General features: G+C 44.4%; 13 protein-coding genes across 13 annotated transcripts; 4 read left to right on the forward strand and 9 right to left on the reverse strand.

The window, feature by feature from the left end:
* Nucleotides 1-30: 30 nt before the first annotated feature.
* Nucleotides 31-1,053, reverse strand: SAMD00019534_104470 (hypothetical protein; the record flags this gene model as incomplete). The annotated part of the gene is made up of 3 exons (XM_012894285.1): nucleotides 31-309; nucleotides 409-626; nucleotides 711-1,053. 3 exons carry the CDS (start codon nucleotides 1,051-1,053, stop codon nucleotides 31-33), a joined length of 840 nt encoding a protein of 279 aa, XP_012749739.1.
* A 386-nt stretch (nucleotides 1,054-1,439) lies between these two features.
* Nucleotides 1,440-1,978, reverse strand: SAMD00019534_104480 (hypothetical protein; the record flags this gene model as incomplete). The annotated part of the gene is made up of 2 exons (XM_012894286.1): nucleotides 1,440-1,831; nucleotides 1,915-1,978. Coding segments are annotated over 2 exons (456 nt in total), but the record flags the coding sequence as incomplete, so codon positions are not given.
* A 201-nt stretch (nucleotides 1,979-2,179) lies between these two features.
* SAMD00019534_104490 (hypothetical protein) lies at nucleotides 2,180-2,646 on the reverse strand (the record flags this gene model as incomplete). The annotated part of the gene is made up of 2 exons (XM_012894287.1): nucleotides 2,180-2,257; nucleotides 2,533-2,646. 2 exons carry the CDS (start codon nucleotides 2,644-2,646, stop codon nucleotides 2,180-2,182), a joined length of 192 nt encoding a protein of 63 aa, XP_012749741.1.
* A 349-nt stretch (nucleotides 2,647-2,995) lies between these two features.
* On the reverse strand, nucleotides 2,996-5,633 carry SAMD00019534_104500 (hypothetical protein; the record flags this gene model as incomplete). Its single annotated transcript, XM_012894288.1, has 3 exons — nucleotides 2,996-5,206; nucleotides 5,283-5,407; nucleotides 5,477-5,633. The coding sequence occupies 3 exons, from the start codon at nucleotides 5,631-5,633 to the stop codon at nucleotides 2,996-2,998; spliced, it is 2,493 nt and encodes an 830-aa protein (XP_012749742.1).
* A 445-nt stretch (nucleotides 5,634-6,078) lies between these two features.
* On the reverse strand, nucleotides 6,079-7,057 carry SAMD00019534_104510 (hypothetical protein; the record flags this gene model as incomplete). Its single annotated transcript, XM_012894289.1, has 3 exons — nucleotides 6,079-6,333; nucleotides 6,400-6,603; nucleotides 6,671-7,057. 3 exons carry the CDS (start codon nucleotides 7,055-7,057, stop codon nucleotides 6,079-6,081), a joined length of 846 nt encoding a protein of 281 aa, XP_012749743.1.
* A 488-nt stretch (nucleotides 7,058-7,545) lies between these two features.
* SAMD00019534_104520 (hypothetical protein) lies at nucleotides 7,546-8,133 on the forward strand (the record flags this gene model as incomplete). The annotated part of the gene is made up of 3 exons (XM_012894290.1): nucleotides 7,546-7,720; nucleotides 7,790-7,934; nucleotides 8,010-8,133. Coding segments are annotated over 3 exons (444 nt in total), but the record flags the coding sequence as incomplete, so codon positions are not given.
* Nucleotides 8,134-8,238: 105 nt separating this feature from the next.
* SAMD00019534_104530 (hypothetical protein) lies at nucleotides 8,239-11,431 on the reverse strand (the record flags this gene model as incomplete). Its single annotated transcript, XM_012894291.1, has 5 exons — nucleotides 8,239-8,562; nucleotides 8,637-9,341; nucleotides 9,404-10,529; nucleotides 10,606-10,858; nucleotides 10,951-11,431. The coding sequence occupies 5 exons, from the start codon at nucleotides 11,429-11,431 to the stop codon at nucleotides 8,239-8,241; spliced, it is 2,889 nt and encodes a 962-aa protein (XP_012749745.1).
* A 630-nt stretch (nucleotides 11,432-12,061) lies between these two features.
* On the forward strand, nucleotides 12,062-12,777 carry SAMD00019534_104540 (hypothetical protein; the record flags this gene model as incomplete). The annotated part of the gene is made up of 2 exons (XM_012894292.1): nucleotides 12,062-12,590; nucleotides 12,659-12,777. The coding sequence occupies 2 exons, from the start codon at nucleotides 12,062-12,064 to the stop codon at nucleotides 12,775-12,777; spliced, it is 648 nt and encodes a 215-aa protein (XP_012749746.1).
* A 175-nt stretch (nucleotides 12,778-12,952) lies between these two features.
* Nucleotides 12,953-16,715, reverse strand: SAMD00019534_104550 (hypothetical protein; the record flags this gene model as incomplete). Its single annotated transcript, XM_012894293.1, has 4 exons — nucleotides 12,953-14,580; nucleotides 14,881-15,682; nucleotides 15,750-16,338; nucleotides 16,405-16,715. Coding segments are annotated over 4 exons (3,330 nt in total), but the record flags the coding sequence as incomplete, so codon positions are not given.
* Nucleotides 16,716-17,551: 836 nt separating this feature from the next.
* SAMD00019534_104560 (hypothetical protein) lies at nucleotides 17,552-19,050 on the reverse strand (the record flags this gene model as incomplete). Its single annotated transcript, XM_012894294.1, has 3 exons — nucleotides 17,552-18,747; nucleotides 18,836-18,927; nucleotides 19,016-19,050. 3 exons carry the CDS (start codon nucleotides 19,048-19,050, stop codon nucleotides 17,552-17,554), a joined length of 1,323 nt encoding a protein of 440 aa, XP_012749748.1.
* A 739-nt stretch (nucleotides 19,051-19,789) lies between these two features.
* SAMD00019534_104570 (hypothetical protein) lies at nucleotides 19,790-23,157 on the forward strand (the record flags this gene model as incomplete). The annotated part of the gene is made up of 8 exons (XM_012894295.1): nucleotides 19,790-20,857; nucleotides 21,367-21,571; nucleotides 21,667-21,734; nucleotides 21,818-22,102; nucleotides 22,188-22,317; nucleotides 22,383-22,693; nucleotides 22,779-22,905; nucleotides 22,985-23,157. 8 exons carry the CDS (start codon nucleotides 19,790-19,792, stop codon nucleotides 23,155-23,157), a joined length of 2,367 nt encoding a protein of 788 aa, XP_012749749.1.
* A 1,772-nt stretch (nucleotides 23,158-24,929) lies between these two features.
* Nucleotides 24,930-25,794, forward strand: SAMD00019534_104580 (hypothetical protein; the record flags this gene model as incomplete). The annotated part of the gene is made up of 2 exons (XM_012894296.1): nucleotides 24,930-25,657; nucleotides 25,746-25,794. 2 exons carry the CDS (start codon nucleotides 24,930-24,932, stop codon nucleotides 25,792-25,794), a joined length of 777 nt encoding a protein of 258 aa, XP_012749750.1.
* A 169-nt stretch (nucleotides 25,795-25,963) lies between these two features.
* SAMD00019534_104590 (hypothetical protein) lies at nucleotides 25,964-26,188 on the reverse strand (the record flags this gene model as incomplete). The annotated part of the gene is made up of 1 exon (XM_012894297.1): nucleotides 25,964-26,188. The coding sequence occupies one exon, from the start codon at nucleotides 26,186-26,188 to the stop codon at nucleotides 25,964-25,966; it is 225 nt and encodes a 74-aa protein (XP_012749751.1).
* Between the last annotated feature and the right edge of the window lie 72 nt (nucleotides 26,189-26,260).

Consider the following 26,260-nt stretch of genomic DNA (forward strand, 5'->3'; position numbering starts at 1 on the left):
ATGATCACGTGATGATCAACGAGGACGAACCTACCTGCTTGCAATTGTATCCGAGGATAGACCGACCTTGGAGTAGTCGGTTCCATAAATATCTCCGACGACCAGGTCGACATTGTTGGAGTTGCCCTTCTTTGTCAACTCAAGCATCTCATCAAAGTCTGTCACTCCCGTCAACAGACTGCAAAGACCCCAGAAGGTACCACCTCCAAGACTTGTTCCGTCCACTCTTTGGAAGCTTGTCTCGCTGTCCACCTTGATCACGCTCACTCCAGATCCAATCTGTACTAGCAGGTAAGGGTATGGATTCTCCTGTTGTGGTTGTGATGGATGTAGAAGTAGGTGTTGGTCGACTGCCTCATTGGCATTCATAGACTACGACGACAGTCAGTGTCGACCACTTGTACATACTACTTTGTCGACAAACTCCTTGGGGGATGGAGCACTTGGGTTTGGGGAGTAGGTGTATGACTCGCGATTGATACTGTTTAGAAGGAAGTTTGTACCAAAGATGAGACAGAACATCTCATCCTCCTTGATAAGCTTGCATCCAAGCATCTTATCAAACATCTCTGCGTACTTGTAGGCACCGCCACCAGTGACACGCACTGCCTTTGGTTTCCCATCCTCTAAATGTAGTTTGTTGTCTATTGCATCGGGTTAGCGCGTCAGTCATGGGTATACTAGGGATGATCGTCACATCAACAACATACCAATGATGAACTTGAAGCATTCATCGATGTTCTTTGTTTGAAACTTGATAAAGTGTAGCTTGCCACCTAGTTCATTTGTTGTCTGTTGTTTGGTGTTGGATGATGATGTTGAAGATGATGACGACGACAGGTCATCAGTGCTGTTGCTGCTGCTGTTGTGATCCTGTACAAAGTAGACAAGCTTTGCAAGTGTTCCTCCAATATCTAGAGCAAAGTGCTTGATAGGACTTGACTGATTTGGTAATGGTATTGGTCTATCATCCTTTGAATTTGGTCGTTTATGCTCATTAGTTGAAGAAGTTGCCTGATCGATTGAAGATGAAGAAATAGAAGATCCTTCCATATTATTATTATGATTATATGTATATATTTATTTATAGTGTATAAGTACTATCAATTAATAAGCTTGCATAGGGTATCAGTTCAACAAGCCATCCCTTAGACTGAAGAGTTGTTTCGTTCCTGTGGGTTTCGATTGCGTTGTGGATCTTCAACATGAAGATGTTGAAAAATTGGAACAACAAGGGCGAGGGTTGATCCATATTGAGTTCACTTTGATATCGAATGTAGAGATAGCAATAATAATAATAATAAGTATTATAAGGTAAATATGTGCTCTTTATTATCTGTCAATGGTTTATAACATTAATAATAATGTTATTGGTGTTGTAGTGTTGTTGAGCAATCAAACAAACTCTGCATGTTGTCCAATAAACTGGAATACACCTAATTTGTTACATTAGTAGAGTTGGATGAGGAATCTGAGGAGGAGGCAGAGGCTTGAGAGGAGGCCGAGGCTTGGGAGGAGGCAGAGGCTTCGGAGGATGCAGGCTGTGAGGAGGCAGATGCTTCGGATGATGCAGGCTCTGAGGAGGCAGCTGAAGAGGACTCTGAAGATTCGGATGAAGAGGCCTCTGAGGAAGCTGGAGCTACATAAGGAATGCAATGTGGTTCATACAATCCAGTTGGACTCTTGGCAATGGAGCACATAAAGTTTGCTGGACATGATAGGAAACGACACATTGGCATACAAACAGCTGGTGATCCATAACATGAAACACATATGCTATCAAGTGCACATGTTACATTCTTACATTGTGGTAACAAAGGAGCTCTCTCACCTAGGTAGTAGTATTCAATATATTTATTGTTAGGAATATAATAAATAATTTTTATATTATAATTATATAAGTTATTGTATTACCTTGGACCTTAATTGCTGGAATTACCATGGAAACAATTGCAACGAGTAATATTAACTTGTACATTTTTAAATTTGTTATAATAAATTATTATCTATCTATCTATTTTAGAATTCAAACAAATAATAATAATAGTTATTGGGATATTGATAAATGGATTATATTAGTAGTAGGGTAAGACCTTATTGTATTAGAGTGTTCACTCAATCAAACAACCAAACAATACACGTGGCGGTAACAACAAGAGTAGCGGCTACCATCAATACATCATGAGGGTGGTTGGAAGGAAGTCAAGGTTGGTTGTTGTTGAAAGACAACATCAACATCAACTATCAACATCAACAGCTATATATTGTGTTCATTGTAGTTGAAGTGGTGTTATTAAGTTGGATTGTTTACGAAGTTGGATTGATCTCCTTAGAGTCACTCACCCCTACATCTACACTCTATATTCTTGTAGATGGTATACTCTCTCTATCTACACACATCTAAGCAAACACCCACACACATACACTCTCACACACTCCAACAGTAACACTATCAATAAAATACAATAGGCTTGTTCATGGGTACCTGGATGACGCAGCACACCTTCACTTTGAATTGGAACACTTATATACATTCGCACAGACTCCTCCATTGTTGATAACACTCTTGTACAAGACCATCAATGGCTTGTTTTCTCTCTTGTTGTAGCCATCATCCACAACAGTAGAGTTGGGGGTGGTAACCATTCATTGATGATGATGATATGATTAGAGAGAGAGAGAGAGAGAGAGAGAGAACGAGAGAAAGAGCGCGAGAAGTGATTGAGATTGAGTATGTGAGGAGTGTTGTTTGTTCTAAGGATAGTAACAGTAAGTTCGAGGGAAAGGAAGGACCGGGAGCAAGTGAGGGAGGGAGGTAGGGCAGGGCACTTGAGAATAGACATGTTGTTTATTGTTGAGCTAAATGATGTGTCTGGTATTCATGTATATAGGTAGGGTAAGGGTAAGGGTAAGGGTAAGGGTAGTAGGAGTACAAATAAATATAACTATTGTTAATAAACATGATTGATTGATTGATTGATAGATAGTGCACTAATTAGTTGAGTGGCCTGACGGTCCATTGATCGGTGGCACGTGATCCGTCAAAGTTGCCACTGCCCTCGGCGGCATAGCAACCCTTTTGAATGATGGAATGGTTCTTGATGAGGTTGCACACGCCATAGTCAATGTTGCACACCTCGTCAATGTGGAAACAGATGAGCTCGCCGCAGTCGTGGCCAAAGTACTTGTCGCGATGTGTCAGATTCCAGGTGACATCGACAGGCACCCATCCAATGTTTTCAATGTACACCTCGGACTTGCAATGTGGCTGCACGCCAGTGTCCGAGTTGTAGTCGCCGCCACGTCCAATGATTGATCGGGCGGGGATGCCCTGCTTGCGCAGCACCGAGTTGTAGAGCAGCGCCAGACAGCCGCAGTCGCCCTTCTTGATGGTGATGGTCGTGGTGATGGGCTTCCAGCCGTGCTCGTCGTTGTACTTGAAGTACTCGTTGAAGAAGAGGTTGACCCTGTAGGCGAAGCAGAGGGCCGTCTCGTCCGATTGCACCACCAAGTTGTTGCTCTGTACAAAGTCCACAAAGATTGGGTCGTCCAGCGTGTAGGTCTCAGACGCACGAGTGTAATAGCTCAGCTCCTCTTGCTGCAATGGCGTTACGTTGGGGTCCCATTGCTGTGTCTCGACCATGCTCACCTTGTAGAGGTCGGCCTCAATGATGAACTTGGCCTTGATCCTGCCCTTCTCAGCGTCGGCCATGCCGTCGGTTGGGAGCAGGGCACGATATACGTAATGGTAGTCGGTTGGCACGACCTCGGCATTGGCCAAGAACTTGCCATTGTAATCGTACACTTCGAGGCCTGAGCTGCGAACGTTCTGGGCCAGTGATGAGGGTGGGGCTGGCATTATAATGCTCCAACGGTTGGCCTTGAGGTTGGGTGCGCTTGTTCCAAAGTCGTATATGCCCAGTGATGATCGGTTCAATGTCTGCACTAGCTTGAACTTCTTGTGTGATCCATAGAGCTCCTTGTGTTTGGCAAAGTTTGCCGACAGTGGGCCTGCCTTGTTCGAAGCCATTAATGGTGCCTTGCTAGTCGCTGGGGCGGGGGCAGGTGTTGTTGGGGCAGTTGGTGCCAAACCAACCTTGGGCTTGGTGAGCACTGATGGTTGTTGTGGTGGCTTTGCGAGTCCATTGGTTGGAGTGATGCCTACGCCCTTGCTTTGTGTGGGGGCAGGGGCAGAAGCTGCGGAAACAGGTGGGTTTGACTGTGGAGCAGGTCTTGTGACAATGCCAGGTGTTATGATTGGGGTGGTTGTGGCAGCGCCTGAACGGACTTGCGATGGCAAGACTCCGCGGGTCTCTGTTGAAGTATTGGCGGCAGGTTGCTTTGACACTGGTGTGGCGCCAATGAAGCTGGCGCTCTTGGCTGTAGTAGGTGTCTGTTGTGGCTGTGAAGACTGCTGTGTGAAACTGTTGCTCTTTGATGTTGATTTCAAGCTTACGGGTGCGGGTGCAGCGGCGACTGGTGCAGCGGCACCTGTGCCCGATGATGAGTGCTTCTCAAGGGCCACTGGCTGTTGTGGTGGCTTGAAGAGTACATCATTATGCACCATCAACTTCTTCTTTGTGAATGGGCCGATTGGCTTGTCCAAGTCGACTGGTGGGCCTTGCAGTTGTGGAGGTGCCGGGGTGCTCTCGACCACTGGCTGTGGCGCTGGCACTGCCACAGGCTTTGGTTGTGATTGCTGTGGTGGAGAGGCCAATGAGTTGGAAGATGGGCTCTTGCTGACACTGATGCTGTTGTTGCTGACACTTGTGTTTCCACTGTAGTCATTGTTGCCCACGTCTGAGAGATATATTGTGATGGGGTTGGTGTAGGGTGGCGGCTTCTGGAGCAGCTCTGAGCACTCGAGAAGGTTGTTGTGAATGTTGGAGAACAGCTGTGACATGGACTCCTGGATGTGCATGAGGGGGATGTCAAAGTTGTCGGGCTTGTCCTCAAAGAATTGATGGATCTCGGACATGGTCGACTGGTTCTTTGTCTGGTAGGCGCCACGCTTCAACTTGTTGTTGGCCTCCTCAGCCGGCAACTTGCTGACATCCTTTGGTGGCTTCTCTCTGAGTGACTTTAACTTTGTATCCGAGTTCTCCAAGTCCATCAAATATTGATCACGTGCACTTATCGAATCCTTGATTGACTTTACACGTGCCACCATCCTTGATATCGTTTCATAATTACTCTGTTGACTATCCTGTTGATTGTGATTGTGATTGGACAAAGTGTTAGGGTGAGGGTTTGGCTTGGTTGGGATCAGAGGTTACACTTACATTCCATGCGTTGAAGGAGTTCTCAATCAATTTAGATGACTCTACACAGTTCAACGCCAGTGGATGGTCGTTGTTAAAGTACTTGACGATGGTCTTGCTGACACAATCGGGATGGATGAATGTTTCTGGAGTGATTGGTTTGATTTGAGTGAGTGACCATCATAGTGATTGATTGATTGAATGAGTACACATACTTCTAAGATTCTTAACTCTCTTCTTTAGTGATGCATCGATGGCTATGATGTACTCTCCGACCAACTTGAACTCTTTACGACTGCCCTCAAAATTGGAGTCGGACTTTGATGGTCCACCAGCCACAACATTCTTAATCTTTTGAATGAATCCTGCCATGTTTAGTAATATAAATAATAATAATATTAATAAGTATATTATAAGTAACAAACAGAGTTCAATTTGTGATTGATTGGTTGTGATGAATTGCTAATAATGAGGGAGATTCCAACAACACATTTGGCAAGTTATCGACGTTACAATAAATCCACAGGCAATCATGACTTTCACTGAATTCCAAGCGCAAATCAGTATCAAAGTCCCACACATTCAGGTCCTAAAAAATCACAAAACATCGTTGTTTTGACCAAAAAAAGATCAAAACAACATAATGACCATACCAGGATAGTGATTAAATTTGATTGTCCGTTATTATTACAGAGTTGGAGGCGTACAAAGTGTGGTTAGGTTATCCATCTATCTATCTATTCTCGCGCGACAAGGAAACATTATGGTGGCGAATGATGGAAGTCGGATTGATGGTGGATAGTTGGATGGAAGACCTTTATGCTCTTGATGACGTTGTTGTTGTTGATTGTTTGTTGACATTCTTGATAAATGATTGTAGACTTGAGATGTACTCTTGTGGATGATGACGAAGATGTCCTACGTGAGCGGACTTCTCAAAGCAAGTGACCTGAAGCAAATCACTCTTTGTAGCAAATGTCTTATTCTTCAATGCCTCCAACAATATATCAACTTGATCAGATGTAACTACATCATCATCCTTACTATATATAATCAAATGACTCCATTGATTCTATAAGTTATGTTAGTATATTTGATTGATTGATTGATTGCTTGAGTGAGCCAGCCGCTAACATACCTTGGGATTGGAGAGATTTGACTTGTATTGATCAAAGAAGTTCCTGGCAAAGAGCATCAAGAGAGGGAATACAAAGATATAGAGGATAAGGTATACAATGAGTCCACCAGCTGCACGACCTGCACGCATAGCAGCACGGATACTCAATGATGGCAAACTATCCAACACACTTCCCTTGATGTATTGATGAAGATGTTTGAATTCCTGGAATGATCAAAGATCAGATTAGTGATCAAATGATTGATTGATTGATTGAATGAAGGATACTTACAGGATTGTTATATATCTGTTCCAAGATCTCAGAGTAGTAGAAGCCACCACCATTGGAGAAACAGTGGAAGATGATACCTTGACAGGAGGGATGATCTTTGATGTACTTCTTGATCTGTGCCAACATGATCTGGATGTTCTTGGTACGCATTGGAATGATATAGACCTCTGCAATGCCAGTGCAATATTGCATTGCGTTAAAACCTTGTGATGTCCACTTCTCCGTGTACTTGTAGAGATAGGGTGCTTGTGAGCCCATCCAGCCCAGCATCACCACCAGAGGCCTTGACTCTTCTGAAAGGTCACTACCATTCTTTGTCAACTGTGGTACTGGAGTACCAACAGTTGCCAGGTAATTCTTAAATATCTCAATTGGTGCAGGTGACATCGTTTATTAATAATATAAATAATATAAGTTACTAAGTTATTACAACTATAAAGTTAGTTATTTATAAATAAATATATAGATTGAGTTTGAATTGTTGATTAATAAGCAACAACAACAGTACTAGTGAGTTAAGGTAATATTGGAATGAAATCAATAGATTGATCAATCTCATTTTCAATCTCAAAGAACGTTCGTCGGTGACATGTAATCCTAATTAGGATACGAGTGTTTCCTTTCGACGGGACTGGAGTCTCGTTTCCCAACTTGTCGACATCCTTGACCTTTTTTTGTTTTTTGAAACAGTGGGTTGGAATGTGTTGTGTTGGATGCCATCAGCTTGTTGTCATTATTATGAGTCACTATTCAGAGTCGACTTGTGGGTGCCCTTTCAAACTTGATCATTGGCAGTAATGTCCCTATGATGTAATTACATTGAATTTGAAGTAGCATCATAATAGTCATCATCATAATAGCTAGCCCCACTACACACATACACAATATCAATGGCATCAAGATATACATTGGCTATAATTAAGCCAGATGTACTTGTTAAGCAACCACATAATATAGGCACGATCTTGAAGCGCATTGAATCAAAGTACAACATTGTTCAAAGAAAGCAACTTGAACTATCATTGTCGGATGCTGAGAGATTCTATAATGGTAATTGAGATATCTTATCATCATCAGGGACACTCACTCATTCATTCATTCATTCAACTATTCGCTCAGATCACAGAGGCAAGTTCTTCTTTGAACGTTTGGTTGGTTTCATGACTAGTGGACCAATAATACCATTGGTATTGTCTGAGAAGAATACTGAGGTTGATTCAATCAAGAGTTGGAGAGAATTCATTGGTCCTACACATGCTGAGAAGTATGTTTGATTGATTGATTGATTGGTTTGATGTTTGATTGTTCATGGCTAACTCGAGACAACAACACTATATAGTGCTCGTAAGGTACAATGTCTAAGAGGTGAGTTTGGTACATCAGACACATGGAATGGATTCCATGGATCAGGTTCCCCAGATGAAGCCATCAAAGAGATATCATTCTTCTTTCCAGAGTTCAAGAACTAATTAGCTGGATTCATGGATACACCACGCAACACAAACATGAGATACACGATACACGATACTGTTGCCAGATAGAGGACAGTTGGAAACAATGCCGCCGAACTATCGAATGGCATAGTGCTTGTTTAAAAAGTCTTCGACGGCCGTACCAGGATTGCCAACGTTTGGAAGAGTTCGCAGTGATTCCATAAAGTGTAGTATATCGTTGTGGATTCGTCTGCGAGCGGCAACAGAATTCAGTTCCAGTCTCTGGATTGATTCCACCAATATGTTGTTGAGCATATAATAAATGTTGGTGAACACCTTGAACATTTGGTCCGGTGGCAACAGGGCATTTAACAACTTGTGCAATGTAGTAAAGTCCTTGACCAATGATGCTATGGGTGGTGATGGTATTGGCATCGTGTCGTTCTTCAAGTCCAACGTCTATCATTGATTGATTGATTGATTGAGTGAGTGATCGAGTGATTGAGTGCCATGGATGGGGTGGTGGTACTTACGCTTAGCGCCTTCATCTGGGAGAGTGATCGCTCCTTTAGGATAACCACAAACTTCTCGAATATCTCACTTCGATGTGATGAATAGTCTTGGATGATCTTGTCGAATCCATTTAGGAGAGGGAATTGATTCTTTGATGGAAGTAGATGTTGTAGTATGGTCTTGAGATGCGGTATCATTTTGATTTGGAAGCTGAGACATTGTGAAGCCAATCCAAGATGCTTGGAGGTGATGGTTTTGAGCTTCATGGTCTGGCGAGCACCGGCACCCAACACCAATTGGTAGGTCATGCCATTGAATGTGTGGAGTAGCTCGACAAACTTTGGTATCGAATCGATGACCAAGGCGGGCAGCAGGTCAATGCAGTGCAAGTAGTCATTGATGAACTTGAGCATCATGAGCACAGTGTTTCCAACCTTGAACTTCTCATCGCTGATTGATATGTACTCTTTGACCGAAAGATTGACATGTTGTTGTGATGATGTTGACGGGTCCTCGAGTGTTACTGGCTGAGGGATCTCATCATGTGCACTGGACTCCATCGGTGGCATGTTTGGAGAAGTGCATAGCATTGCCCTATGTACCAATTGATTGATAATGCGCTGGAACTCGCCAACCACCTGTGCGGGTATCCATTCCTCATTCTCCATCAACATTGTCAATGACGCTACCTTGTTCTTGTGTAGTGTATCCAGGAATATCTTTGACTAAATACAACCATCGTGTTAGTGATGTGATTCCTTGTCCATGGCATGCCAATGCTACTTACTTGTGTCAATTGGTTGGAGCGCAATGTTGACGCCTTCTTCTTGACGAGGATCTGCTCGGAGAACTTGATGAATGTGTTGATATGTTTGGTAAGTGTTACAAAGTCGGGCAAGGCTAGTCTTGAGTTGGCATCCGATCTGATCTTGATCAAGTATGACAGTCGCTCTTGCATCGCCTCATTAATCGATGCCAGTATATTGCTGCAAATGACCTTGATCGTCTCTTGTTTGTTGTGATTGGGCATCACACCTGATCGATGTGTTGGGCTGGTGTTGCCACTGCTACCGTCACCCTGTCCCTGTTGTTGTTGCTGTTGCAGGTGATCCTCGAACCTGTCCACTTCAGCAATGACCAGATCAATGATATTCTTTGTGATGATCATCTTCTTCTTGAACTCTGCATTGACCGCTTTGAAGAGGGGCAGTGAGTCGGTGGGCGACAGCTTGATCAGGTGTGCCTTGCACTCGTCCCATGTGAAGTTAACAGGTGTGTCTGTTGATTGATTGGACGCAATCTTCTTCTCGTGGTCGCGTTCAAACACAATGCTCGACACCACCGTCTTGAATAGACTCTTGACAGAGTCCACTGATGACTCGCGGAATGCTTCCAACACCTCTCCAATACGACCTATTCGCAGCAATGTCTCCACGACTGGCAATAATGTCTCGTTAAGGTTCTGTGTGATGTCCAATTGTGGTGAACTAATGCCTGGGCTGACCATGGATGTCGATTTTGAGGACGAGGTGGCCGTGGACGCATCCAAGTCCCCATCATCATGTATCGATTGAAGTAAAAGATCATCATTGAGTGTTATCTTGATAAAGTCCGACTCGAGCATCTTCTCAATGAGCTTGATCATCTCTGCCAGCTGCGGACCTATGTTCTTTAGTGAGCTGATTGGTGCCAAGCCATCAGCCAGTGATTGTTGAGTCGTATGTATCAGGTCCAAAGCACCGCCATAGTCTCCCTTTGATAGCAACAGTTGTAAAGTTGGTTGAGCCTGCTTGACATCCTGCGTCATCGATAGTATTGACAATGCTTCAACAGCTCTATTCTTCTGCAAGAACAGTCGACTAATATTCAGACTACTCTTTACAACCTCATTGTCAACCTTTGATAGTGTCTCCCTAATTATGATTGATCGTTGAATGGATGTGTCAGTGATGGTACAGTCATGTGATCATCAATCAATCACTCACATACCTCGCATGTATCAGCTCATGGTATAACCGATTCAATTCGGTCCTGAACTGCTTGAGATCGGACATGGCATTGAAGAATGATTGTGATTGCTCCCTGACATGACCGACGATGTTCTCTTCGACAATGGCAGAGTAATGTTCCAACTTTTGAAACATAATAGGTGATGGATCACTGTTGGCATAGTCCAATATCTGTTGTTTGCTCAACTGTTTATGAAAGAAGAACTCTGGTATATGATTCAGATCAATGATCTCTGTTCATTCATTCATTGATTGATTGATTGATTGAGTGTATGTTAGTTATGAGCATGATCATCGTGACATCACTCGACTCGAGTCCACATACCATCTGATGTCTTCTTGTTTGTGGGGATGAGGTCTTGTTGTTCATTGTCTTTGAATATCCTGTAGGCCTGTGATACTTTGTTGAGATATGATTGGAAACTCTTCATGTGTATGAATGGTATGGATGAGGAGACGGGAGGCACTACTAGTTCATCGGGCTTCCACTCATTCAACGGTGGAGCAGTCGGGTCGAGACAGACCGATGTCAAAGACTGTGCAAAGACGAATGGTTCATCATTGTGGAATAGTTGTACTGATGATGATCTCTTCAATACTCCAACATCAGATGATGAGTGAGGTGATGGTAGTGGTGATGGTGATGTTGATGTTGATGTAGACGATGTTGATGTTGATGTTGCATTCACATGAAGTGATGACATTGGTAAGCTGTTTGACCTTTGATGTTGTACCTGTTGTTGTTGTAGTTGTTGATGTTGTTGATGTTGTTGATGGTGTAGTTGATGTTGTTGTGGAGATGCCATTGTTGTTGAAGTTGAGTGTAGTTATTATTGTTATAACTTGAACATCAATGCATACAATCAAACAACTCAATCAATCATTCAATGAACAACAGCTCACAAAGTGGGAGATTTTTAGTCCCATAAATTAAGTAATCTTATTTGTTAATGACTAGGGGTATCTGAACAGATACACCAGTCAATTCATTCCAACATAATGGATACAAATAATAATAATAATAATCATGTACAACAACAATCAATTAATTTAAATGGACAATTAATTACAAATAGTGAGGAGTTTATTCAATATGTTATGCGTCCCCAACAATGTCATTTCAATTCATTGGCTTTATTATACTTGAATGGTCTGTTGACTAGAGATACCTTTCTAGATCATTGTATAAGGATGTATGATCTTGAGAAGGCAACCTCCTACCTTAATAAAATAAGTGATATCCCACCAAAGAATATACCGCCAGTACCTCCAACCTTAGATGTCAATGCCACCCTTGAAAGAACTGCCTACTTTGAATCAATCAAACATTTATACATTAATTCAATAAGAATATCATAATATAATAGTCATCTGCTGTCCATGTCCTTTCATTTCAAGTTTGAACATCAATCAAAGCAAGACAGACACACTGATGAATGAATGAACAAACATCAGATACACATACTACCTCGGTGACAAGTGTAGCCGACGACATCAACAACAACAACAACAACAATGGTACAATAACAACAACTACAACACCTTTGAAGTATGATGATCGCTATCGTGACTTGTTATACTCAAAGTGTTACTTTAAGTTGTTTATCAAGTTGATTGCAAGATTGACAGTGGTCGAGAGTCGTGTACACTCTCGTAATGTACTGTTCAAGATGTACTCCAAAGTATTGGTTAGCTTGGTAGAGTTGTCAGGTGATGTCGTATGGTTATTCTACAAGATCACGTCGACTGCTTCAGGTGATGCCTCAATGTATATACAGTTGGTGCTGGACGATGGCACTGGAGCAGTACGATGTCACATTGACACCGACACCTGTCATCGCAGTCGCTTTCAATCATGGATGAACTCGCCACGCTCCTCCCTCCTCGGCAAATATGTTCGAGTCTGGGGACATCTTGACATCGAGTCCCCAACCAACATCATTGAACTACATGTTAGCAAGTTAGGTAACTATCATTCAATCATTCAATCCTGTGACCATGAGGTGACTGACGTCCATTTATCAAACACACAGAGATAGTTGATGACCTACATCAACCGACACTCCTCAGCCTCCAATGTATAGATGTACATAACAACTTGTACATTCCTTATTCCAACTACCTCAAGTCGTTACCTCCATCATCGCAGTAGTATGTAGTGTAGAATGACCTGTCTTGGTCAATGGTTTATTGGACAATAAATAGAATAGCATCGAATGTAATATAGGATGATTGAATGGATAGATATGTTGACTGATTGATGGTTGTTGGTGGATTGGTGGAATGGTTTGTTGATGATGGAGGAGGCCATGACCTTAAGTCTAACTTAGGTCGAACAACTTCATAAGGACATGGATTGTCATGTTGACATCGAGTGTGATGCCCTCCAGTGGATACTCATCGACATGATTCTTGCTGTACTCTAGGAGACGATCGAGCTCAATGGAGACGGTCTTGGAGACTGGTCCAATGCTGGCCTCAATCTCAAAGAGACCACCGCCCAATGGCTTGATGATCACGGTGGTCTTGCTGTAGGATGCCTCGGGCAGATCACACGAGACGACCATGCCCTTCTTGAACAGCTCGGCCAAGCTCTGCTTGACTGGCTTGTCCTTGGCATCGATCTTGGCCTTTTGCTGACGCAGCTCCTTCTTGGCGACGGCCTTGGTCAGCTGCTCATTCTGGAACTTGACGAGGTGGTCCAGTGGCGTGGTGTCGATACGCACCTCCTTGAGCAGGCTGTACAGACGTGCCAACTCGGACTTCATCAGCTTGTTCTTGCGCAGGATGTACTCCAGCTCCTTCTCGACGTCCTTGAGGAACACGTCGTAGACGGATGGCTCACTGCACACCTGCTCTGGCTTGAACGACTTGAGACGCTCGATCAGCTTGTCACACTTGGAGATCAGGTCCATGTTCTCCGAGTTGTTGTTGCCAGAGCGACAAAAGGCGATGGCATCCTCGAGGATCTTGACGGTGTTCTTGTCCTTCTTGGGTGCTGGTGTCTTGGAAAGGATCTCCAGCATCCAGATCTTGGCCTCCTTGTACAGGTCGGTTGGCTGTGTCTCGTTGTTGTTGAGGAATGTAAGCTGGATGCTACGATCACCTTGCTCGGGCAGCTGGAGGGGCGACTCTAGTGCGTCCAGCGACTGCTTGAGCCACCATGATGTGTGGTTGCCCTTGTTGGTGGCATAACGGGTCTTGTCAGAGAGCTTGTAGTTGGAGCGCGCCAGGTCCATGGAGGAGGCGCCGATCGCGAGTGTGCCAACGTCGACAAGGTCGTAGTAAAAGTCGAGGATGACGTCGTGCAGCCAGATGACCTCAGTGAGGTTGACCACAGTGCAGAAGTTGATGTTGTTCTCGATCATCACCTCGTTGTACTCGCGGTAATGAATCAGCTCGTTGAGGTCAGCCACGCGAGGGACAACCTCGATGAACTTGGCGGCCACAGCCTTGTTGGCCTCGACCCATGCGGCGACAGTGGGTGTGCTGTATGGCATCTTCCAGACCTGGCCAGAGAATGCCGACTGTAGAAGACGCGAGACGAGGGAAAGGTTCTGGCGAGCCTGTGGCGAGATGAGTGGGTGGGAGAGCAGGACCAGCTCGTTCAACTGCTCTGGTGAGGCGATCACTGAAGCAATGAAACGGTATATGATCAGGTAGTATGTGGCCAGGCCGTCAGTGTTCTCCTTATTGCCAAACTTGGCCTTGCACTTGTCACCGACCTCACGGCACAAGTAGCGCAGTTGGACGGGCAACTGCTCAACGGACTTGACAATGTGGTCAAAGAACTCTTGACATGACTGCAGGAGTTGGGCGGTGCGAGCCTGGACGATCTGGGCGACCTGGGGGTCTTCCATGGCTTGCTCTGGAGTGAGCTTGACCTTGGCAGACTTGCGGCCTTCCTTGATCTCCTTGTCGTTCTGCAACTGCTTGTGGACCCAGACCGGGTCGACTGTGAGGTTGAGGTCGGACACGGCCAGCATCTTGAGCAGGGTTGGGGCGATCACCTCGGCCAAGTACTTGGTTCCCTTCTTACGGAAGTAATCAAAGAGCAGAGTGGTGGGCACGGACTCGGTGGCCAGGAACTCGGTCATGGAGCCAGATGACTGCAGCTGGTACTCAACAGACACGATGAGTGCCTTCAAGAACAGGTCTTCCTCACGAGGCGACACCTCGTATGGGAACAAACTCAGCAACAAGTTGGTGGACGTCTTGGACAACTGTGCTGTGCTCAAAAGATAGAGGATCTTACCCATGACTGATGGCTGGGTCTGGATAAAGTGGAACAGGTTCTGGTAGTTCCTCATCTTGGCGGGTGCAAGACCGTTGGGTACGCCCTTGACTGGCTTGATCTTCTTCTTCATCTGCTTCTTCTTCAAACTCTTGCGCTCCTTCTTGTTCTCGAGCACGCGGTCAATTGTCTTGGTCAGGCGACGCAGCTCACCACGGAGGGCGCTGGTGTTCCTCAGCTCGCCGATCAGGTTACGCTTGAGCTCTGTGATGTCACCGTTCAGCTTCTGCATGTTCTCAAACAGCTCTGGGCTTTCGGCAATACGGCCCTGAATGCGGGTGGCAATGCGGTACTCCTTGAGGTTCTCCAGACGCTCACGCTCGGCAGCCTCGCGCTCATCCTTCTCTCTCTCCAATCGCTCACGCTCCAAACGCTCACGCTCAGCATGCTCCTTCTCTTGTAGTTCGCGCTCCAATCGCTCGCGCTCAATTCGCTCACGCTCAATCCTCTCGTGCTCCTGGCGCTCACGCTCTACGCGCTCCTTCTCTTGGCGCTCACGTTCCATTCTCTCCTGATCGGCACGCTCTCTGTCCAAGCGCTCCTTCTCCAATCGCTCTTTCTCCAGACGCTCCTCCTCGTGACGCTCACGCTCAATTCTCTCCCTTTCCAATCTCTCTCGCTCAGCTCTCTCGTGCTCTACGCGTTCCTTCTCCATTCTCTCGCGCTCTGATCTCTCATGCTCCAATCTATGTCTCATGTCAGCAATGGCTGCCTCTGAGTTGAACAATGAAGCGACCAGTGCCAGGTTAAGCTTTGGATGACCCTGTGATTGTTTGATATGGTTAGTGGGATGATTCTATGTTCAGTGTGTCCATCACTCAACTACTTACGGTTGCGATATCTGATGGAGTGAGGAAGAACTCGACGCCAATCTTCTCACATGCGTCAATGATGTACTTGGCCTTGATGAGGGGGTCGCTCTCAGCGGCCACCTTGGCGACAAGGCCAGAGAACTCGCTTGGGATGAGCTGAGCCAAAAGGTGAGAGTAGGCAAAGCTGTCCTGGATGTCCTCGCCAAAGTTGTTGATTCTTCTCTCGACCTTGGCCTCTTCAAGATTGTAGTTAACCCATCTGAGCAAGATCTGCTCTGGCGATGGCTCCTCCTTGGACTTGACCTGAGCCGACGAAGCGGTCGGCTCGGTCTTTTCAAACAGCATGTCGAGGATCTCCTCGTTGGCATTCTGGTTGACTCTGGCCATCAGACCAGCCTTGATAATCTGCCAGATGATACCTAGTACCAGATATGGTGTGGCGTCGACCAAGTCCTGAGCTCCAATGTTAACAATGATACATCCAACCTTTGTAGCATTCTTGATCACAATATTCTGATTACCAATGATCTCGAATGGGTTGATCTTGGCCTTGATCACAAGACCCTTAAGCTCGACCAATGTTGGGAACAATGATTCCATCAGTTTGCTACACAAGTGCCATGTAGTGTTAGCAGGTCCACTCGGGTGCACTCATGTCCAATACAATACTTACTTGAGTAGAACACCATCTGTGCAGACGGTGAACAGCATGTTGGAGGTTGGATCGATGGGGATGTAGGCGGCGAGCAATGTCTTTTGCTCGTGCAGACGCTCAGAGATGAACTTGGAGTAGGCCACCTTCTCCTCTTCGGAGAATGTGTGCTTGGAGCCCTCCTCTGACTTGGCAGTGATGAGCGACACATCCTTCTTTGGAATTATAATTGGCTCCATATTGTTGTTATTTGTTGACTTTATCGTCGATTTATTCGTCGTCGTCGTGGTCGTAGTCGAGGGCTGTGTTTGTATTTGTGATTGTGATTGTGATTGTACCTGTGTCTGTGTTCCAGTGGAAGTGGAATGTTAGTTATTGTGATAACTTGGAAGTTTGTAGTCACGTGGACCTTGTATTACATGTAGTGTAGTCATATCACATCTAGACTACTCTCTCATGGGACATATGTTCTTATGAATAGAATGATGGATTGATTGAATGGATGGATTGAGGAATTGGATATTGAGATATACACACACACAAAGTAGTGATGATGATGATGATGATGTAGTGATAGTGAAGTGCAGTGAACAAATGATATGATGAATCAAAGATACCTGACTAACTTCAAGTCATTATACTTGTAGAATGGTGAGTGAATGTGCTGTATTCCAATGCATTGTAGGATAGATAGTTTCAATAGTGGCGGGCGGGAATGTGGTTGATTGATTGATTGATTGACAGATAGATTGATTGGTGAGTGGAGTGGGTGGGGTGGTGGTTGATTGAATGGTCGTGTGTGTGTTGGGTCGATCATATATCTATTTGAAGACTCGTTGACTTTTTTAAAAAGATATAATTAAACATTACTATCACTTACTTGTAAAGATATATATAAATAAATATAAATATTGACGACGATGATGTAATAAAGTTAATGAAGGAATGAATGAATGATCGATCAGGTGACGTTAACGATTAACTATCTTTGTTGTTGTTGGTGTGTTCAAAGGACGCCAAAGTGTGGTTGTGCCCCTCCACAACAACAATATCTTGCTTGTTTGCAAAAGACCATTGACGATCATACTCAAAATCGATGAAAAAGTTCTGGTGGGAGGGCCTCAACTGAGGCAAGCGGTGTGTTACAATTAGGTGCAAGGTGCTTTATTCAACTCCTGCGGTAGGCTGGAGGAGGCATGTTGCTGGACAATGGACGAGGTGGATTGTTGCCCGGAAGTGGTCGAGGAACTTGTGATGCTGGTGGTTGTTGTTGTGGTTGAAGTGGCTGCTGATACTGCTGGTACTGTGGGGCAGCCTGTTGATGATGATCAGAGTCAATGCCAATCGAGTTGATATTGACTGGCACCTGTTTGTATGATTGAGGTCTTGGTGGAGGAGGTGGCTGGTACATTGGATCCGGCTGCTGTTGCTGCTGTGGCTGGTATGGTTGTGGAGCGTAGTACTGCTGGGGAGTTGGATAGATCGAGGTGGCTGGTGGTGCCGACGGTGACATCGATGGAGGATACTGCTGTGGATATGTTGGACTTGTTGGCATGTATGGTGCAGGCTGAGGATATAGTTGTGCCTGTTGTTGCTGCTGCTGCTGTTGCATTGGTGGAGAGTATGGAGGCTGCTGCTGATGTGGTGGCACTGGAGGAGGAGATGAGTATTGCTGTGATGGGATGGAGGGTGGCAGAGGAGACGGACGATGAGTCTGTGTTTGATTGATACTGTTGTTGAGACGAGCCGGTCGTTGTGGTGCCTGGCCTGGGCTGTTGCCTGGCTGAGGGCCATCAGGGCCGATCTGAATGTTGTCCAAGTTGGGTGGGCCCTCGGGCAACAGATTGTCGATCGGGTTGTGGTAGGGTGGCTGTTGTTGGAGTATGTTGGACCATTGATAGAGTCCATTGAAGATGGTCTGGTACAGGGTGCTCTGTGACTCTTGGATGCGCATGAGTGGCATGTCAAAGAGCTGGTTCTTTTCCTTGAAGAAGTTATGTACGTCCAGCAATGTGTTGTAGTTCTTTGTGAGGAAGGCCTGCTTCTTGGCCTTGTTGGCCTGCTCCTCAGAGGTCAGACGACTAAAGTCGGCCGATGTCGACTTGCGCAGCGCCTTGATCTTCTGGTCGGACTGCTCCACCTGCATCAATAGATTATCCCTTGATGTTATGCCATCCTTGATTGACTTTATCATTGACATTGCTCTGTTAAGACTATCATAGTTTGGCTTATTACTGTCCAACCAATTGAGGTATGCATCCTCCATTGATCCCGACACCTTCCCACTATAATTATTAAGTGGATGGTTATCAGGTAAGAACTTTACCAATGCCTTGTTAAGACTCTTTGGATCATTGAATAGCTCTAATATGTTTGATTAAGTTGATTGATTGTTAACATCATGTGTCATGTCATGTCATTCAATCATTCATTCATGATGAAGACTACTCACTTGCAGCATTCTTATCTCTCTTCTTCAATGCCTCGTGTATAGTGGTACATTGCTCTGCTGTCTCTTTGAACTCTCTTCTGGCCTCTTCAAATCTATGTTCATGAATGAATGAGTATGATGATGTTGTTGTTAGATTCGTTGGACACTGATATGAATACAACTAGTTCAAACTAAACATACGAAGGATCAGCGTCTTTAGATGGTCCACCACCCATTGCATTTCTTAACCATTTTGATATTGACATATCTGTATCTATCTACAACAATTACTATTACTTATTACTACTATTTAAATGTTTAATCAATCAATCATATTAATGATGACTTTTAAGCACTTTATGTCCTGTGATGAGTTGAGGGAATTACAAGTAGTCTTTGTTGGGGTTCCAACAAAACACAACACAACCCCCTGATTCCTAAAGAGGACCCTTAATCATTCAGAATCCAAACAAATAATTGGACAATTATCTATCTATCAATCAATCAATCAATTATAACTATGGATAAAGTTTTGATCATATTGTTATTTAGCATTATATTATAACATGTAACTTTAAAGAGAGAGGAACACTTCCATAAAGTTTCCTGACTGATCAATCATCTGATCAACCCCACACATCAACAACCGATCAATATATTTAGACATGTCTAATCACTTTTTTCATTCAACCAATCAAACATTGGACCAACAAACAATCAATCAAATAATTAATTACAATATAAGTCTATATTACAATGGCCACCACATTAATCAATATTAGTTTACCATTGATAGTATTATGTAATATATTTGAAAATTGCTTTAGAGATACATCACTTCCATTCGCATGGAGACTGTCAATTGGTTTGGTGTCCAAGTCCATCTTTCATAGGCTGCGCACTTGGTGGTGGTCCACACTACGCACCCGTGCACTACCAAAGGACTCAATATCACTTCAACAACTACTACAACACATGAACTCTAACAATCCATCATGTGCACTCACCAACTTCACCGCAATGGACATCAACAATGAACAGATCATCGCACTGTTCTCATCATGGAACAATCCCAACGACAACAAAATATACGATATATACGCCAACTTGACCTCGTTGAGGATTGAGGTGAAGGAAGAGACTAGCTGCGACGAGGTGATATCCATGCACCTGCTTGCGATGACCCATCTCAGAGATTTCCGAATCACACACCATCCATCAATCTACACCTACTCGTCTTTTGAAGATGCCCCACACGACGAAATGGGTCTCACAATCGGCGCACTGCTCAACTTGGAGTGTCCTCTGGAGCGACTCCAGCTCACATATCCCGAACTCAACACATTCTCCAAGATACTGCAGAACAAGGCGAACACACTGCGCCAGCTCAATGTCTGGTGCTACAATCTGCCAGACACTTTGGCTCTGTGTAAATCACTCACATCACTCACGATGCGCATCGCCAGTGTGAAGCCGGTCCAGATCACGGATATTGTTGGTCAGATGCCCAATCTCACGCGACTGGACCTGAGCGAGTCAAGTCATTTCTCCACACTTGATGGCGCCATGGACCAAATGTGTCTAGATCTTCTGAGGATATGCAAGCAAATGACTCACTTTGGACTGCCTTCATACCCCACCAACAAGGACTTTGTCCAGGCGATCGCGAGGATCAAGCGCATCAAGTGGCTGAAGCTCAGCGCCAGCATGTTCACCTCGACCAAACAGAAGCAATACCTCTTCCCTCACCTCAAGAAACTGAAGATCTTTGGCTCCAAAGATCGCTACGCAAAGAACTTGACGTGCACTATCGATCCGGCGTCGGCCATCACCTACCTCTCGTGTGCCCGCATCTCTGACACAGTGGCCTGCGACCTAAAGGCCTTCATCGCACAATCCAAACAACTGCGGAAACTCAAGACCATACTGATACCATCGATCATTGAGCCACTTAAACAATGCGCATCACTGGATACCCTAACACTCTCATTCTCCGCACGTCCAACAAACTATTCACAACTGGACGACAAGTGGTGGGTGGAAGTATTTAATGTTCGCGCACTCCTGCTAACGATCCAACGGACATATAAATATGGTCCATATCACCCTATACATGCCGAGTATCCATCACACTACCGTATATTAGTCAACCAATCTCCCAAGTCTATAACATTCGTTAATTACAAAGCAATGTCCTTGTGATCATCATCTGATGTTGTATGAATGATGAATAAATAAATAAAGTGTGATACCCACCCTTTGCTTTCTCATTGAAGGTTCATGCAAGGTTGCGAACTGAGCTGGCATCACACTCACACTTTGTTGTTTGGAATTGGAAAATAAATTAAAAAAAATGAGATTTGAGGGACTTTGAAGACCCTTCATTCACTCTTTCACTTCACTCTTCACTCATCATTCACACACAAACATTCTCTTTTACACTTCATTCATTCATTCAACTTCATCATCAACATCATCCATCCCTGGTTACAAGTATACAACTTGAAAGCGCATATTATATATATTATATATATTATATATTATAACAACAGAAAGTAGCCATGGCAGCATCAGCTATTTTCCTGATGGACTCAAAGGGCAAGGTACTGATCTCACGTAACTATCGTGGTGATGTACCAATGAGCGTTGCCTCAAAGTTTGTCTCAAAGATACTCGAGGAAGAAGATCTCAACCTGAAGCCTATCATCGAAGAAGATGGTATCTCATACATCTACGTCAAATACAACAACTTGTTCTGTAAGTTCATTCATTCATTCATTCATTGATTGATCGATTGATTGATGTTTGATGATTGATCAAACAACTTACTAACATTCACATCATCAACATAGTGTTGGCAACTACTGAGAGGAATGCCAATGCCGCCACTATTCTCTTGTTCTTATACAAGATGATTGAGGTTTGTGTTCAACCAATCAATCAAGCAAGCAAAGTGGACATGATCACTCATCACTCACTCACTCATCATATATACATACACAGGTCTTTAATGAATACTTTAAGGAGCTTGAAGAGGAGAGCATTAGGGATAACTTTGTATTGATTTACGAATTGATGGACGAGATGATGGACTTTGGTTATCCCCAATCGACCGAACCCAAGATCCTACAGGAATACATCACACAGGAGGGATATAAGCTTGACAGAGGCATCAGAGGCCCAGCCCTGCCCGCTGCAATCACTGGTGCCGTCTCATGGAGAAAGGAAGGAATCAAATATAATAAGAACGAAGTCTTCTTGGATGTCGTTGAGTCGATCAACCTCTTGGTACGTGATGCCAAGCGATGCAACAAGATCTCGATTGTAGACCGACCTACTACACATCATACTTACACACTCCCTATGATCATAGGTGTCTGCCAATGGTACTCCACTGAGATCAGAGATTGTTGGTGCCATCAAGATGAAGTCCAAGCTGTCAGGTATGCCAGAGCTTCGTCTTGGTCTCAATGACAAGATCCTGTTTGAGAACAGTGCAAAGAGTAAGTTGTCAACAGGATGTGATTGATTGGCATCGCCCACTCACACGATCATCACTACTATATAGCTGGCAACCCTAAAGGCAAGGGAGTGGAGCTGGAGGATGTCAAGTTCCATCAGTGTGTCAGACTGTCCAAGTTTGAGAACGACAGAACCATTTCATTCATCCCACCAGATGGAGAGTTTGAGTTGATGTCCTATCGTCTAAACACATCGGTCAAGCCACTGATCTGGATCGAATGCATCAGCGACTCACATGCACACTCAAGAGTAGAATATCTTGTCAAGGCCAAGTCTCAGTTCAAGGGAAAGTCTATCGCCAACAACGTCCAGATCATCGTCCCAGTGCCACCCGATGCAGATACACCAAAGTTTAGAGTATGTTCATCTGGTGCACATCATTCAATCAATCAATCAATCGATCACATCACTAACCAAACACACTATTGTAAACGATGATTAGTGCACCATGGGCAGCTGCAAGTATGCACCAGAGAAGGATGCCATCATTTGGAACATTAAGCAGTTCCCAGGAGGTGGCAAGGAGTTCTTGATGAGAGCGCACTTTGGTTTGCCATCAATCTCAAATGGTAATTATTATTATGATGATTGGATTGATGGATGACAAGACAATACTGACAAACTCAACAAACAAACTCAATAATCTAGATGAAAAGCCAGCAACCAAACCACCTATTATGGTGCAGTTTGAGATTCCATACTACACAGTGTCTGGAATCCAAGTCAGATATCTCAAGATCATCGAGAAGAGTGGCTACCAGGCACTTCCATGGGTACGCTACGTGTGTCTGAGTGGCGACTATCAATTCAGGACATCATAGACCGTCCCCTGAGACCTACCCAAAGACCTACCTACCTACTAGCAATCATGATTGATCAAACAAACTCTTCAAAACAAGTAGCAGGCGATGGAACACCCTTCCTCTCTCCCTCATCCCCATTGATGAGCTGCTGCTCACCTCCCTCCTTCCTCCTCCTCCCTCTGATATATACTACTACTACCAATAATAATTGTGATTGTGCGTGCTACGTGTGACATTAATATTCTCTTTAACTAGCTCTCTCTTTGGCGCCATTAGATCTCATGATCATACTATCAATTATTATAACTTTCCTACCCTGGGATTCACCTGATACGGCAAGTTGGCGCGCCGAAGGGTCACACATTAGTGTGTATTTGTTTGTTATTGATTCTCACCCCACCCCTCCCCACTCGGTCGTCTCGTTCGTCTCGCTCGTCATCATTAAGTTTGTAGCCAAAGAGGGAACTTCCAAATTATTCTCAATTTTTTTTGATTAAAATAATAATTTGTACTCAAGTATCCAACAAGATTGTTGTGAAGCAAAGCACCCCTCCCTTTCCACACACAAGGTGGGACTGAGCTCCCTCCTAAAGTGCTCAAAACCAAACCAAGCCAACTCACCTCAACTCACACACACACTTTCAACAACACAACAAACAACACTCCCAAACAAGCAAGCTAGAAAGCACTATCACTCAATCGCCGCTTTCGCTCACTCAACAAACAAGCTGACGCAGGCTCTCACTCTCACTCATTCATTTTCATTTCATCCATCATCAACCAATATAATACATACAATATAATACAATCAATATCATCAACAGGTATACCTCCTATACTCTATCTCTTCCCTCCCTTCCCTTCCCTTCCCTCCCTTTCCATTCATTATTACGATCATCGTCACTTGACTGCCTTAGTCCCTCTCTCATAGCACAGCATAGCAAATGGTTTACTAGACGATCAACAACAATTTATATATTATATATATCTTCGTTCGTTTGTTTGTGTACAATCTCTAAGTGAGAGCACTTCTCTCTCTCGTGTCTTAATACATTACTACACCTTTATCTCATTACTACAATCATCATTCATTCAATCATAAATAACAACAATCTAAAGTTCTGTACAGTACAACAACAACAATAACATCAACAACAACAACAATCATCTTCATCACAACTATTTGAATATCGTTATTACTTATTACTTCAAATACATTGTACCCTTCTCTCTATATCTCACCTCTTTATATCACACTTGTATAGACATTCATACAACCAACCTCAACAACAATAACAACAACAACAACATCATCAACCAGTAGTAGTAGTTAGTAGTAGTAATATATATTAGATTCGTACAGGAGAACTATTAATCTTAGTATTTGTGTACACAAACAAACAAACAAACCATCAATCAATCACCATCACATCACATAACATCACCATCAATCACACATACATATATATATTATATATATAGTCCTTTGTAATTATATAGTTAGTTATAACAACCTATCCCAACATCAACAACAATAAACAACAACAAATAATAATAATATAATAATAATAATAATAGAATTATATATATATATTTATAAATAATAATATTATACCTTAGTATCTCTATCATTACATATCCTTGGACACCATTATATCATTCCAAAGATATACTCATCACGCGTTAAACAACTCACTTCCATTCATTCATTCATTCATTGTCTTCACTCCAATCAACAACCAATCCAATCAAATCCAATCAATATGACAACTATCATGGACACATGCCCAATGCAATCCATTGAGGATCAGATCGCAGCAGCTACATCAAAGATGGGTGACATCCCATCGTCACCATCTCAGTCGACATCAGCAGCGGCACCATCTTCGGCACCAGCATCGGCTCAATCCCCAAGACCAATGTCTCCCGCCGAGCCTCTGCCAACGTCGCCATCCGTCAGTGCACAGTCTACCCAATCAGCTGTCGCCAGCGCCACTGCTGCCGGCGCGAGCACCACTGTGGTGGCCACACCCGCCGCCGCCACCGCTAAGACTCCCAAGCGCGCCGCCAAGGATGTCTTGTCTGCACAGATCCTCATTGGAATGAAGAACATGATCAACGCCTCATCATCCCCTACCCAATCATCCACTGCCCTCTCTCCCAACTCACCATTGTCTGCCCCCTCATCCCCCTTGCCGATCCAGGCCCCTCTGTCCCCCTTTATCTCCAGTGACTCTGAGGGCGCCTTCTCCACCTCCTCCGCCTCTGCTGGCGCATCGACTGCCACCCACAACAACAACAAGCCATCCAGCCCCCGATCCGATCATCAACTCCCCTCATCATCAAGTATCAGTCCGATCCAAACTACTTGTACTTTCAAGGAGTGTCTAATCTGCAGCCGTGGCACTCCCTTTGTAAATAACCAATCTCCCACCTGGGCCTGTATCATGCGCATCGTCTTCTACTGTCTACAACACGAGATGCCCCAGAAATCGTTCCTCAACCTCAAGACCGACGTGTATGGCTTTATGACTGCACATTGGCATCTGCTATGTCTTGACAAGAAGAGTACGCATCATCAAAACTCTGAACGTCTCGTGTGCAAGAGAGCTGTCCGCGCTAACACCACTCACCACCCTTCCACCAACACTCTAGGATCAGACAACTGGCACAAACAGATACAGGACATGCTGTCCCACTCCAAGAACCTATTCGAGAGTGGAATGGACACCTACAAGCAGAATGGCTACTGGAGGATGAAGCAGATCTCCGACCCATGGGACGAGATCAAGGCAAAGAAGGTGCTTACCAAGCGCAAGAGGTCCTACAGCGAGGCCGACAAGGATTCAAAGCACGACCATGGTCGATCCTCTGCTCCTGTCACCGCCCCCAACGCTGCCTCTGTTGTTACACCTGCCGCTGCCGCTGCCCCCGCCACTCCTACTCCCTCCATCAGCCAAGCCCTGTCCCCTGCCAACATTGTCACTGCCCACCTCCCACCCCCTGCACCGGTCTCATCGTCGCCACTTCCCACCTTTACCAGCTCCATCGATAAGGCTATTCACGACAACTTTAACCAGTTGTCCACACAGCTCAAGTCAAAGGAGTTGACCTCCACCGC

Source organism: Acytostelium subglobosum (assembly GCF_000787575.1).
Source record: "Acytostelium subglobosum LB1 DNA, scaffold: scaffold27, whole genome shotgun sequence".
Classification (NCBI taxonomy): domain Eukaryota; phylum Evosea; class Eumycetozoa; order Acytosteliales; family Acytosteliaceae; genus Acytostelium; species Acytostelium subglobosum.